Source organism: Amblyomma maculatum, chromosome 5 (assembly GCF_055883805.1).
Source record: "Amblyomma maculatum isolate TAMU_Amacu chromosome 5, ASM5588380v1, whole genome shotgun sequence".
Lineage (NCBI taxonomy): Eukaryota > Metazoa > Arthropoda > Arachnida > Ixodida > Ixodidae > Amblyomma > Amblyomma maculatum.
The window spans coordinates 93,779,844-93,793,184 of NC_139348.1; the positions used below are offsets into that span (position 1 = coordinate 93,779,844).

A 13,341-nucleotide genomic window follows, 5' to 3' on the forward strand; every position below is an offset into this window, starting at 1 on the left:
AACTTTGGAAAGTGCAGCTAAAGGAGGTCAAAAGTACAGTTCCCTTAGAATTCTCCTGTAGGGTATGTAAATCCTCCCACGTTAATTCCGAAATGTGTCCTCGGTGCTAGCTTCCTTAGTCATGTTGTGACGATGGCATTAGCCTCACTAGTTCTGTGTGTCCCTAAATGAATCACAGTGCGACGACCTGACGACACGCGGTACAGTACCTTTGAGCCAATGGCGGCGGCATTTTCGAGATGGTGGTGCAGCTATCGGGGACAGAAAAATAAACTTGTTTCTAATCTCTTTTTGAAAACTTCTCGAGGACTCACAAAATGCCAAAAGCTCTTTCTACCTGCCTGCAATGCCACAGAAGTGGTAGATGCCGTGTTTTAAATTTGTGACAGTCATAAAAAATAAGCAAAAAAAAGCAGTTTTTTAAAATGAAAATAGCCGTTTTTTTCATGTGCGTCTTATCTTAAACCCAATAAGCCAAACCAAACAACTCTGCATTATGACGATTCATTCGCCGTACCACCTTGTTCTTGAATGTGGACTTCCTGGCTTGCAGTTGTTGTCGCATAAAAACAACCACGACTACATTCAGGCATCCAGACATCAGATGAGGGGGTGTTTATTAAAACAGCAAGGTCTTAGTTGTAGGTGTGACTATGTACATATGCACACAGAAAAGAAGTGGGCGGCAGGAAAACGGTCACAGCCGGTGCTTGCGTGCCAGCTTGGCCCTCTTGGTGGTCCGCAGCTTGATGCGGCGCATCTTTCCTCGCTCTTTCTTGTCCTTGTGCAGGGCCGCGCGCAGCTGCACACTGCAGTCGCCCATCTGCCGGTCGAGCGCCTTCAGCCTGCACCAAACACGCGCAGAGTACAAATGCTCAACATAGGAGACAGGCAGGGCTGGACACAGTTTTCGGAAGAAGCGAACAACACCAGCCACTAAGTGGAGCAATGAAATCCTAGGCATGCTTTAGATTCATGTCGCAGTCACATGGACAAACCGGCTGTCACTGCTGCACTGCAGTCCAACCACCTCAGCTATGTTTTTTAAGCATGCAACACGTGAGGTTCCCACATCACTTGCTGCAGGTTCAACGCACACAAAATAGCGATCGTATCCGTCTGTAGACAGATACCGATGAACAGTGCTTAAAGGCTGGCACCGTCGGAGGGGGGTCTCTACTGATTCCCGCACAGGCGGATTGGGAGAAATTATTTTCTCGGTCACAGGTTATAGAAGATGCTAATAGCTTTTAATAAAACTCACTGCTAAATTGCCGAAACAACAGAGAAATGTTCCGACAACCACTGGCAAGATGTAAAGATGACACACTGCTTCGTATTCATGCAGCCCTTATACCTTCAAACGCGACGCGGGGAGTCTCAGACCCCCGAAACCCTCCTGACTTTAAACCCTGCCGATGAGTCCTGGTGATGTGTGTTTTGCAACATGGCTGCATCAACATTGTGCATTGCAAACAAGGCAATGGCCTCTCAGATAACAACGATCCACTGAACCTCATGAATGATGTGTACGCTCCTTTGCCGTAACGGCCTGGAATGGAAACTAGAACAGGTGCTAATCATGCTAAAAATGTTCAGTTAGGTACTGCCTCACAGGTCAGATTTATATCAGCTTTTGGTACATCACTTTAAATGTACAGCCAATACTTATATCATTTTAATTCTGTGCATTTTAATTCATTACTTTAATGTTTCCAGCTGGCCCCTATAATTATGTCGGGCAGCAAGTGACTTGTTTGTGTCTTCTAATAGGCACCATGTGTTTCTGTAAATAAAGTGCCATCTGAGAGAGTGCACATTCCAATTGACTCGCATGCCCTTTCTCATCTCTGTGTGCAGGAGAGCACTAACGAAAGGCTAACTAAACCCAGCTGTGGGTGTTTCCAACCACTTTCTTTTTCAGTCCAGGCAGCAGGCTTAGAATGAATGAATGCCACCACAAAAGGAAGAAAAGAAAATGCTACAAGTAACATTATTGAACCACCCATCATCCTTGAGAGATTTTTGGAACACTACTGAGGAAAATGGTGAGCAGACTCTGTGGCCCAAAAAAAAAAGTGTGGCAGAAAGGAAGAGAAAGATTTAAAAAAGGAGGTGGGTGTGCAGAGTTAAGTGTAACCTCTGTTGACAATACTGCTGATGATGAATCATCTGGTTAAGAGAACTTAGACGTGCTGCCTGGCTCAAATTTTGAGTAGGAGTGGCAAGGCTGTTTCTGCCTCCTAACCTCTGCTTGTCAGTGTCTGTAGTCCGGCCCCGTTCAATCTCATCCCTAATGCCGTTGTCATCATCCTCTTCCTCATCACCGTCCCCTTGATTCTGGCCGATGCGGACATCTCCGTAAAGATCGGAGCATTCCAGGCTGGTTACAGTAACTGTGTGATCTGGCAGGTCGTAGGTCACGGGCTCCTCCTCGTTACCCTCGTCGGCTGCACTACCTGCACAGTACGCAAGAAAATTGGCGACCATAAAACAGCGGTAATGAGCCTGCAGCTTGTACCTCACAAAACAGGCGCTCTTGCAGCATAACCATGCAGCATCCTCTGAGATTCTCTGAAACAATAACCACGTTTAACAACACTCAAACTAAGGAGGCAGGATCTCACAAGCACCAACAGCTAACACTGTAAAATGAACACCTGCCACACACAATCGCCCCAGTTGTCACATGCTCCAAGGTTGGGACAATCATTGGGTGTTAGTGCCACCTGCACTGCCTTTCACAACAAGATCCTAGGAATCTATTAAAGGTGGGACAAAAGGAAACACACTTCAATGGAAGCACAGCAGGTGACGCAGCCTCAACCCACACCGCAGGCATCAATCGCCGATTGCTTTGTTGCTGGATAATGCAACAATCTTCCAAGGTCAGATGCCTGCATCAAAACCTGTGCCTTTGCGTGGCTCTCATTAAAGGGGAGCAGGGTGGTTTCCCTACGCAGCCGCTTGTACCGCTCTCCACCATACTGCCCTTGATGTTTCCATAAGGGCCCTTTCTCCTACTTCAGCCCGTGAATGTAGGTTCGATCCCAGTCATCGTGGCCTGGATTTGATGGAGACGAAATGCAAAGCATGCCTCTTTGCTATGCGATGTCAGCTAATGTGGGCCCCACATGGTCGAAATCATTCCGGAGCTTTCCACTATGGCACTTCTTACTCTATGGCAGCTTCTTCCACTGCAACTTCATCATGATCCTTCATCATGGCATTTCAGCCTCATACCCTGCCCCCTTTCTTTCTCCGTTCACCAAATGCTACCAACTGCACGGCAGACAATGCCTTTTTACTGCTTTCCTGCCACACCTCACAAAGCATCAGCCTGCTTTTTGCAGAGAGCAATGTTTCTCAGCGCTTAGCAGTCAGTGCCGTGGCTAAAATGTGAGACCGTGAACACTACAACCAGCATGCCAAATGGCGCTTATGTTGCTTTTCCAAGAAAAGAAAAAAAAATGGCATTAGCATTGAAACATGCTGACCAGTGACAAAATGCAGACAGGCGATAGTTTTACACACGCTGCATAAAAGTGCACAACAAAAGTCTGTCTCACGGCAGTTTGGTTTGGTTTGTGGGGTTTAACGTTCCAAAGCAACTCGGGCTATGAGAGACGCCGTAGTGGAGGACTCCGGAAATTTCGACCACCTGGGGTTCTTTAACATAGCCATAGCCTAGATTATATAACACACACCTGCAATTAGCCGTTGCTCACTACCATCGGCTCTAAAGAAATTGCATTAAACGCTAAAGTCGTTCAGCCAGGTTGTACCTGTTACAGGCCAAGGTGAGTTGTATCTTTCAGAGACACTGTTATAGATAGGTTACAGATAGTGTTGTGGACGAAGTGCGGATATCACGAAGATGAGAAGAGAATGACAAAGTGCCGCTGCGCTGCTTGAACTCGCTTGTTTTGTGCCTAGATGGACTGTGTTCTTGTGCTGTTCACCGTGAAGCTTACAGAGCGCTATATTCCCTGTTGAACCCTCAGTAAAATCCCTTTCAGTCGGTGGAGGGGCGGGGATTACAATAGGAAGATAGGTATTTGTCTAATGTAGCTGGAGAATGGAATCACAGGCTAGGTAGCCATGCAAGGGTGTTTGGTGAATGAAAAAATACTTCCTCAGCTTTCTCCAGGACTGTCTTGAGCGGCTTTTAAAAAAGTGGGAGTCATTGTGAGCATGTCTCGCAGTCAGGGGCTAATAAAAGCCACTGGGCTCATGTGCAATAAAGAACCATTAGGCTCTGAACAGCCCATGCAGCTCTGCCACCGAGACATGTATCCATACACTGGAATGGTGAGGCAAATGAATATTTCCTCTGTGCTTCAGAATTGCTGCGAGTTTTCTCCACGCAAGGCTCTTACTAACACACAGCCAAAAGTCTGAAGTGCTGCAAAAGATATCCCAACCATGCTTTAGAACTGAAGTAAAACCTCGTTACAAGAGACACTCAAGGGACCCAAAAAAGATGTCTCTTGTAACCAAAGATTCTAAAAGCACTGTATTGATCAGTTTACTACACATTAGCATATAAATGTATTCACATGCATTAACAGGAAATTGTTCAGAAAAGCTTAAAGAAGTTATTCCTACTAGTATGTATTTTTGTGAGTGCAGAGTGTATTCCTTCCCAAATTCTGGAGGTAAAGCTCTTCACATTGCGAGCCTTCCTGTTGCTCTAGTACCTTTGAAGCACTCTTACATGCTCGTCACCCTCAGATGCTGACGCTTTTCCTCTGAAATGTCCTCCTAGTCATCCTGTATGGCACATGTGCCATTTACTTGCATGAGAATTGCACACTCTGCAAGCTCTTCGGGAGCACACAAGATCCACATGTGCAGATACGGGTTCCTCAAAAGATTCTGGTACCTCAGCAGTCCATATGGAACATTACTTAGCTAAGGCAATCTGAAGTGCATCATGTATGAGTTGGTACACTTCAGCTGCATTGTATGAGCACACCTGGGTTTTGTCTCTTCTAAATAGCGAAGAATTTACTCTAGGGATCTGAAAAAGTTGTCCTTAGTAACCGAGTGTCTCTTGTAACCATGTCTCTTGTATGCAATGTTGTTAACATGGCAGACATAGGAAAACCAACCAAACCATTTTCAAATGTCTCTCATAACCGAGTGTCTCTTGTAACAGTGTCTCTTGTAATGAGATTTAACTGCAAGTCCTAAGCATTCGAACAAAATTCGAGACAATCTACAAACAGTATTCACTACCTTGATTGAAAACGAGTTATTTTTGGCACAAAAAGCACGTCCAGGCATCAATAAAGGCAAATGTCTAGTTTTCCAATGTAAAACACCAATGCTTAATTTTTTTTACAAGTACATCAGATGTTAATTATAAACTGTCAAAATTGTTGGCAACTAATACTAATGGCACTTTGTTCCGTCGTTTTCACTGTGTTTGTTGTGTTTTTCGCACCTTTAAATATTTAGAATGAACCATACTAACACACCAAAATCTATGACTTCAACAGTATAGAGATTGTGAAATGATTTGGTATTTCAAATGTACACAAATCCAGAGAAAGAATGACACTTGTTACTAGTGCAAACACCTGTCAGCAACAAAATGGCGGAAAACATGACACCAAGTTCACTACAGTAGAACCTCGTTGGCATGTTCCCAGTTCACACAATTTCCCGTTTCATACACTCAAAATCAAGGGCAGTAAAACATCTCCCACAGAGCTACACTATTTTTTTTCCGTTTAATATGTTCCCACTGTGGTTGTACAATACATTCTGCGATCAAGCGGACATACGTTAACGAGCACTTGCGACGTGACAAACTGGTCAGTGACAATCATCCGCCACAGTTGCTTTCCTGCAGTACCTAGGTGGAATGGGACGAAGCCTCAAAGAAAGCCGACGAGCCAACATAAGAGGCGCCCGTTCCCACAGAACAGGTGCGATGGAAGCAGCATGAGCAAAAGCGTGGCGACTGTAAGCCATCACGATGACTTCTCCACATGTCACTGGTGTAAGGAAATGAAGCATCCCGAAACAACCAAGAAAGTGATCCCGGCTCGTCATTCCTCCTATGAATCAGATCTGTTGCTAAATCTCTTCTGTGCTTAGGACAATGCAAATATAGAATTCTGGGAGTGCTAAAAAAAAGGAGCTCAGCATACTTCATGTCTGTAAATGCTAATCTACATTTTTATGCAGTGAAAGTCTCAGTTCTGAATGCGTTTGTACCTCATTCAGCACTTAAGTTTTTTTTAATATCAGGCAGTTTAGATCATACGTTTTCCCGGATAATTTACTTCTTCTTCGGCATTTATTTTTAAATAAAACCCATTAACGAGGTTTTACTGTATTTGGATAAATATATTTTGCTGCATTTATTACTAGGAACACAATAATGCCTATTGGCAAGATGAGGGATGCTAAGTTCACCTGAAGAGAAGAAAACAGCGCTAGTGAGAGCACACTTTAAAGGGGCCCTGAGACATTAGGTAAGCATGTAGACTTCAATCTTTGTATGCATTGTATAGTACACTGTGCACACAAAAAGACCACAAAATCATAGTAAAGCTGAACCTCCCTGCAACGAAACTGAAGGGACACATTAAAGATTTCGATGAAGCGAAATCAGATCCAATAACACTGTCAGACTGGACTACGCAGTCCAGAAACATAACCTATTTACAAAAAAGTTGGCCAGCTGCATCAGGTTCTCTCTCTTTTTTCTGACAAGCACCATGGTGCGACTGTCACACTCACTGAGCAATTGCAGTGAAATGTTGGCAGAGGTGCGAATAAAATTGTGGATGACATCAAATGCATCCACCACATTTAGTGGTGCTACAAGACACGGATCAATTGGGGCTCTGACTAGGAATATATAGAGAGTGATTTTCATTGCATTCACTTCCCTGCTTTCTACCACGCACACGAAGCCAATCACAAACCACATAAATGCACTCACCGGGCACCGGCTTGTCTCCTAGAAGGCGCTGCAGGATTTCTCGTTTCTGCAATTCAAATTGAAGCACCCACTGAGTCGGACACAGAAGTTGTAACCGTGCTGCGCTCAACTACACAAGCTCAAGCAAGGAGTAGCACAAGTTAACGAGACCATTAAACAATGTTTACTAACACCGGAAAGGATACACAAGCAAGTGGTATTCCATCACTTGTGACTGCATCACAAAAATTTTTAACCCAAAAAAAGAAAACAGGTCACAGTCGCACTTCGCTGTGCCCTGTCCGACCCATGCCACTAGGGCACACCCAATGAAAACGCCCGCCCAGATTCCCCACTTTACGTCAGCAAGGTGGCTAAGTGAGGTGTCGCCCAAATTGGTAGCAAGCAGCGATTCTCAAATATTTTTTATAAGCTACGCAAACCACCTTTTAAAGGTCCACTGTCCACCCTCCGGTCGAAAATATTTTCTTCCCCGGCGACTATGAGACTTCGCCCCTAGAACGCAAGGCTGCAAAATGTTTTTGAAAAGAGTAATTGATAACGCAGTTACAGCTACTACAATCACCCAATTCTGTCGTATTTCTCTCCTCCCGTTCCCTCGTAAAGGTTTTCCACTCTCCTACCCGGTTGTCTAGCCTCCGCAAGCCGAATTCCCCTTCCTTCTCAGAGTTTGCTGGGAGGTAGGGCGCGGTCTCTACATGCGCGAAAAAAAAAAAAAAAAACAGGCGCGGAAGTGCGCGCTGCTGCATTCAGCCCAACCATGACGAGGGAAAAGCGTGCAGCAAGCGGTGGACACAATTAGTGGTGTACGCCTATCCTTCACCCGTCAGTCAACGAGATGGACCAATGGATGTTGTCTGCGACTACGACGTCATCCTTGCAGCTCGTAGAGAACGGGGAAGCCGATTTCCCGACTGGGAGAATGAGAGAGCTTTGATTTATATTTTTGTTGCTTTGCGCGCGTATCGCTGTAGCATTTTGCACAGACTATCTCCAGTACCTGATCTAAGCACTGGGCTCCTTTGCTTAAAAGGTCATTCCCTGGACAGTGGGCATGATTCAAAATACTCATAATGGCCACCTCTATAGTTCTGTTGCTTTAGAACATTGCCATCGCAACCCCTTTATGGCCCATTTAAAGATCAAAGTGCAAAGCTTGAACATGCCAGTCTAGACAATTATCTGCATGGATTTCTGAATTCAATGGCAATCCTGCATTGTATGTCGTGCCTCAGGGTCATCCAAGATGATCAGGAGCTTTCCTCAATTCGGGCCGTACCTATCTCCACAGGAGTGGCAGGTTGCATGTAAGTAGGTTACGTTCCCTAATAAATGCAGCTGTGTGTTTGTGAATATGTTACAAGATTTTACAAGCTTGCAAAGTCATCAAAGCTGCACAGTAATTATAAATGACCATCATACTTTAACTTTGCGTTTATGCAGACACTTTACTTTTGCAGACCACTAGTCACCAGCAGTCATTCGCTATGTCACCAGACTACTAAGGCACAATATGAAAGGTGCCTGAGGAGTTGACACCAAGATATAATTATGATGCTTTGCTGAACTTGGGAAAGTAGTATAAACCCAATTTGATAAAGAGAAAATTGACAGAAACCAAGAAATTGTGTGATTCTCACTTTTCCAGCTAAGAATAACTCGTACTACGGATATCAATTATAAGCTGCATGACAGCAGTGAGCTGTGTGCCCTGTACTATCTGGTGCATTATACCTCCGCCTTGAGTCGCCGCTTCTCTTCCCTGGCCTCTTGCAAGAGCTTCTCCTGTGCCTTCTTCTGACGCTCTCTTTTCCGCTTCTGGAAGCCAGTCAGGAATTCCCTGAGGAGAGGGAGGACACAAAACAGGAGGCCCAGTTAGTTACACTAGAGAGCACAAACAGTTAAAGAACAAAGCTCATCAGATGTACAGGAAGCAGCCACGCGTCTGATCAGAACCTGTCTGAAACAGCTTCCATCTTCTCTTGTACTCACACAGTTCAACTTTTTGATGGCGTGCTCACCAGCACTTGTTTTGTTCTTAACAAAGTCAAGCACTTTTGCAGGTAATATTGAGACACGTCTTGAGCACTTTGGTTCACCCTATGAGCAATAGGATGACAGGCTATAGACTAACTGCATGACAAAAGGAATTACAGATACTGCAGTAATAAGTGGAGCACTTTGGCTGACAGAATGCCAAATATAGTATGCTGTTTACAGTTATGAGGCCAGCTCTTAAAAGCTGCTACCAAGGTTTATAAAAGGCAACGTGGACATTGCAGCTAGGCATGAAGAGAACGGTATGCAGCAGTGCTTGTGCATACTGTTCTGTTTGTGCCCAGTTCTCATGTCGATGTCTTCATTTGTGCTTTTTGCATTCTAATGTCATTATATCCCCTTTGCATGTGCACCATGCCCTTTGCTTTTTGTTTCTACATTAAATGAATCTGCGCAACTTCTAATCTTCTTGCTTCACAGCACACATGCAAAACATTTGGGGACAATCTAAGGTTTGCCTTTAAATGTGCAATGCAGCAAGTTAATGGCTCCTGTCTGTGACTCCTTGTTCTTTTACGTGCACTTTATTACTCGCTTGATCACTAATCCCTTCACTCGTGCCTCTGTACCTCACTAATACTTGTTACCATAGTCAAAAGCTACATTATTTGAAAGACAACACAACCAGCTTTAACGGAACCATATTAATTTGCCTGCATAGATTAGGAGTAGTGTGACTTGACTTGGGATTCAATAGTCCTGAAGGATTCGCTGCCCATCTCGTCAAAAAGAAGTTACCCAAGCTGGCAGCCCCTGCCAACTTGGCCATGTCATGTGGCCTTGTCATGTCACACGTCAACTACCAAATGCCAGCGGCATGCTGGTGATGTTTCGCTCGCAAAGCCAACGCTGGATATTTTAGAGAACGGGGCTTTTAGCGATGCCGCGTTAAAATTAACATTAATTTGTAAGCTCTAACTGGCTTCTGCAGCGCAAATTTCTGCAGTAACATAGCGATCGAGTGCTGTCCACTCAGGTTCATCCCAAAGTGGCATTGTATAAACGTTCTATGTTTACTAGTGGCTGAACTCGAACGTTTTGCACTGAATATGACTTTATGTCTGTTACGTGAGTGGGTATCATGCGCATTTGCTTTTATGTGCTCACTATTTCGCACTACACTTTTACTGCGGTGGCGACTAAAACACCGACCCACCGCATACTTTTGCAGTGCGCACAGTTTAAAGCCCCAGCCACCAATCCTGCACCTCAATCCTAAGCACTGCTTTGCAGCGCATCACTCAGTTGCCCCAGGCACGTATGGCTCGCTCTGTAAGCGCGCTTTAGCTACGTAAGTGCACTACGAAATGTGTGTCTTACGACGTTCCGCTGAACTAGCAATGAACGACAGTTGTCGTTGACGCTGTGAATTGAAAAGCGTCTCAACCTTCCACACGCACAGAGCCTCTACGCCTCTACATACAAAGCAATGAGGGTCAGCGATATGCATGCGCGTGTGGAATCATCAAATAAACTCGGTGCAAAATGGACTTTGCCGGCTACCTGCCACGGTTCGAGATGAAAATGAACGTCGCTCACCGGCGCTCCCGTTCATCGAAAACCAAGTGTATTTTCTTGGGCGGCTGCTTCGATCGCTTTTTCTTTTTCATATTTTCAATTAAACGTACAGAGAAAACAGTTTAAGCTCTAAAGAACGCAGTGCACAGCAGCAGTCAACTGCGACCACCACGCATGGAGTACATATACCATGTAGTACCTTGCACCACGCGACCGCGTTATTCTTGTGTGGACAGATGTAGCTAGACGTAGCCGTGAGCGCACCTAGAACCCAAAAGTCCAGGAGAAAATCGCCTACTGAGAAAATATATAACAAAACTGAACTGAGAAAAAGTATTTATTTGTGTGAAGGTCACTAAAAATTTGCGCACCTTTAAAAACTTTGCCTTGAAGCAGGATAAACACTAGCGCCAAAAAATTCGTCTGCTTCTGACCGAGTTTCGCGCCACCTACGACGCGTGGCGGTTTCCTGCGTTTGAGGCTATGCCGGGCATGGACCAATGGGGGTGTCCCTTCCTGGTATATCTGGCATTTGAAGCAAGATGGCTCTCAGTATAAATATAAGATCGGTTATTTCCACATCAGCTTCGATTAATTACCGTACTGATGGTATTTCGCCGCATTTTTGTGCCGGAAACCTCACCTACGTGCAGTGGGACGTCGGTTAGGCATCCCCGGGGCTCGCGGACATAACTGGAACGTTGAAAAAACAGCGGCCAAAGTCGAGGACGGCACGACAGCTCGTTGCTGCTGCTCGGAGGGATCGACTCCATTATTTGCACGAGGTGACGAGCACGCGTTTCTTCGTGGCCCGGGGAAGCGTTACGTGCCCGCTTTCAATTGCTGCCTCTGAAGGCGCAGCTTGCCACCGTGTATCTCGTCGGCTGGGCTGCGGCGTCTCTCAGGAGCGACCACGATCGTGTCTGCGTTTGTTGTCCCGCGAGTGCTGCGGCGAGCGACGCGCTCCTGCTTTGACAAACAGCGGCGACGAGGTCCAAAAGTGTGTGCTGGTGTGGTGTGCCAACCAAAAGCCTTCGTTCATCGTCTCCACTGCGTGAAGCTGTCTAGCGTCGCAACGCATTGCTTTGAGTGTCCGCAAAGTGCAACCGTGTGCTCGCGTCGACTCGCTCGACGAAGGCACCCCGTCGGACGCTGAAGCAATGACGGAGGCTCCGGTGGTTCCCTCCCGCGTCTGATCTCCTGGTATCGCTCAACCGGCACCATGACCAGCAGGTACGGTTTGCTTCATAAGTACTGTCTGCTCACAAGTGCGCGCTGTGCTGGAAAGTTTTAAACATGTAAAGTTTCGAAGCAATTGATAGACCAGCGTAGTCGCAGCTCGCGAAGGGACGTCGGTACGGAAGTTTCCGTTAGCTGCCCAACCGCCACGATCGGCGAACGGCGCTTAACCGAAAGAGAATAGAAGCGATATTATTTCTCTGAGTATTGTTCTTGAGCGCATCGCGGCGGCCTCCGAGCGACCATCCGCATACGCGAGCTTTCCGTGTTTCTTCCTTGTGCTCCGTCTTTGATCGTCGGCGCCGCGGTTTAATCTCGTTACACTCGTCCGAGCGGCCGTTCTATAGTTGGGTCACCGCGATGACCCACCGCCGGATGCTTGCTGGCCAGTTTTCAGCTATGCCCCGACGGAAGAGCGGGCAAAAATAAGAGCGCTGTTTTGTCTGGTGGCGGCGCACCACGTCTAGACACTCGTTGCGGCGATATTGGAGTCCGTGTTTTGATTTCTCATCTAGCTACAACAACCATCCGCTCCCGAAGGTGCTGGGTTTGTGGTGTAAACAGCTTGTTGAAACATCCGCGATAAACGCGCTCTTGCCCGACTCGGCCATTGCCTCTCTCCCTTGGCCGATTAACGGACGATTCCTTCGACGCGCGAGACGCGTTTGCAGCGGAAGAATCGGCCGCATTTCCCCCAACGAGTGTTCGAATGCGCGATGTGCGGATGCCTGATTTCGTCTTGGTTTTGTTGTGAAATAGACTGTCGTTTTGTTAGGGTATGCGCGGTCTAACATCCCGAAGCAACTCGGGATATTAGGGACGCATTCATACCACTGGAGAATCTATAACGGGCACTGGCATCGTACAGCTCACTGGAGCCTTTTCTGTGAGCTGATTTTCAAGATCATGTTTAATCTCTGTCGTCGTTGGTCTCGCTCCTGTGACTTTCCTGCATGCACTTATTCCATATTGGTCATCGTTGCTTTGGCAACCCACCTACAGGGAAGGTGCCCAACACCGAGTGCAAGGTGTTGGGCACCTGAGAGTTGAAAACCTGTTCAGTTTATTTTTGGACACTATGGAAGAAGCGTTTCTGGACTTCTTCCAATTTGTCTTAACAGTTTCGTAGTGCTAGCATGGCAGGCATGCTTCCACCTGTAGCATTGTTTTCACTGGTTGTGTAAACTGCATTCTAAATGTGGGAAACTGAGTGCACTCTTTTTCCCCTGGCATTTGTGAAGTGGCATTTTAATGCAGGATAAATGCATTGTACTGCTGCCATGGTTCAAGACAAATGTGCATCTCAAGGTATCCAAAACCAGCTAGCCTGGCACCAGGTGTAACCAACAATACCTGCTGTTTAAGTGGTTCATTCAGTTTGACTCCTAGGAATATCTGTAGCCTGCTACATACAACAGGGCACAGGAGACGTGCTTGGCCAATCTCTCTGGTTATCTTTGTCATGTGGTATATGTACACCTAATGTCTGCCAAAGATGTCTAGGCACTATAGGCTATGTGATACCACTTTCCATTGTCACGTGGCAAAGTTGGCAGCTATTGGAA

The 13,341-nt window shown here is 46.1% G+C and overlaps 2 protein-coding genes across 3 annotated transcripts in view; one reads left to right on the forward strand and one right to left on the reverse strand.

Moving 5' to 3' along the window:
- Positions 1 to 580: 580 nt before the first annotated feature.
- vito (nucleolar protein viriato) lies at positions 581 to 10,739 on the reverse strand. Its single transcript, XM_084603901.1, has 5 exons — positions 10,559 to 10,739; positions 8,696 to 8,801; positions 6,962 to 7,007; positions 2,249 to 2,459; positions 581 to 845 (listed from the first exon to the last, which is right to left on the reverse strand). The coding sequence occupies exons 1-5, from the start codon at positions 10,627 to 10,629 to the stop codon at positions 698 to 700; spliced, it is 582 nt and encodes a 193-aa protein (XP_084460027.1). The 5' UTR covers positions 10,630 to 10,739; the 3' UTR covers positions 581 to 697.
- Positions 10,740 to 11,081: 342 nt separating this feature from the next.
- Positions 11,082 to 13,341, forward strand: part of Hel89B (histone acetyltransferase 1) — a 103,277-nt gene continuing 101,017 nt past the window's right edge. For both annotated transcript variants that reach the window (XM_084603902.1, XM_084603903.1), the window contains exon 1: positions 11,082 to 11,770. In XM_084603902.1, coding sequence (XP_084460028.1) covers positions 11,760 to 11,770 — 11 coding nt within the window. In that variant the 5' untranslated portion in view covers positions 11,082 to 11,759. The remainder of the gene's footprint in view (positions 11,771 to 13,341) is intronic.

Coding starts and splice junctions, on each gene's coding strand:
- vito (XM_084603901.1), bottom strand. CDS start 10,629: ATGAAAAAGAAAAAGCGATCGAAGCAGCCGCCCAAGAAAATACACTTG. Junction 2,460..6,961: donor AGGAGACAAGCCGGTGCCCG/GTGAGTGCATTT, acceptor CGTACTGTGCAG/GTAGTGCAGCCGACGAGGGT. Junction 846..2,248: donor ACAGACACTGACAAGCAGAG/GTTAGGAGGCAG, acceptor TGTTTGGTGCAG/GCTGAAGGCGCTCGACCGGC.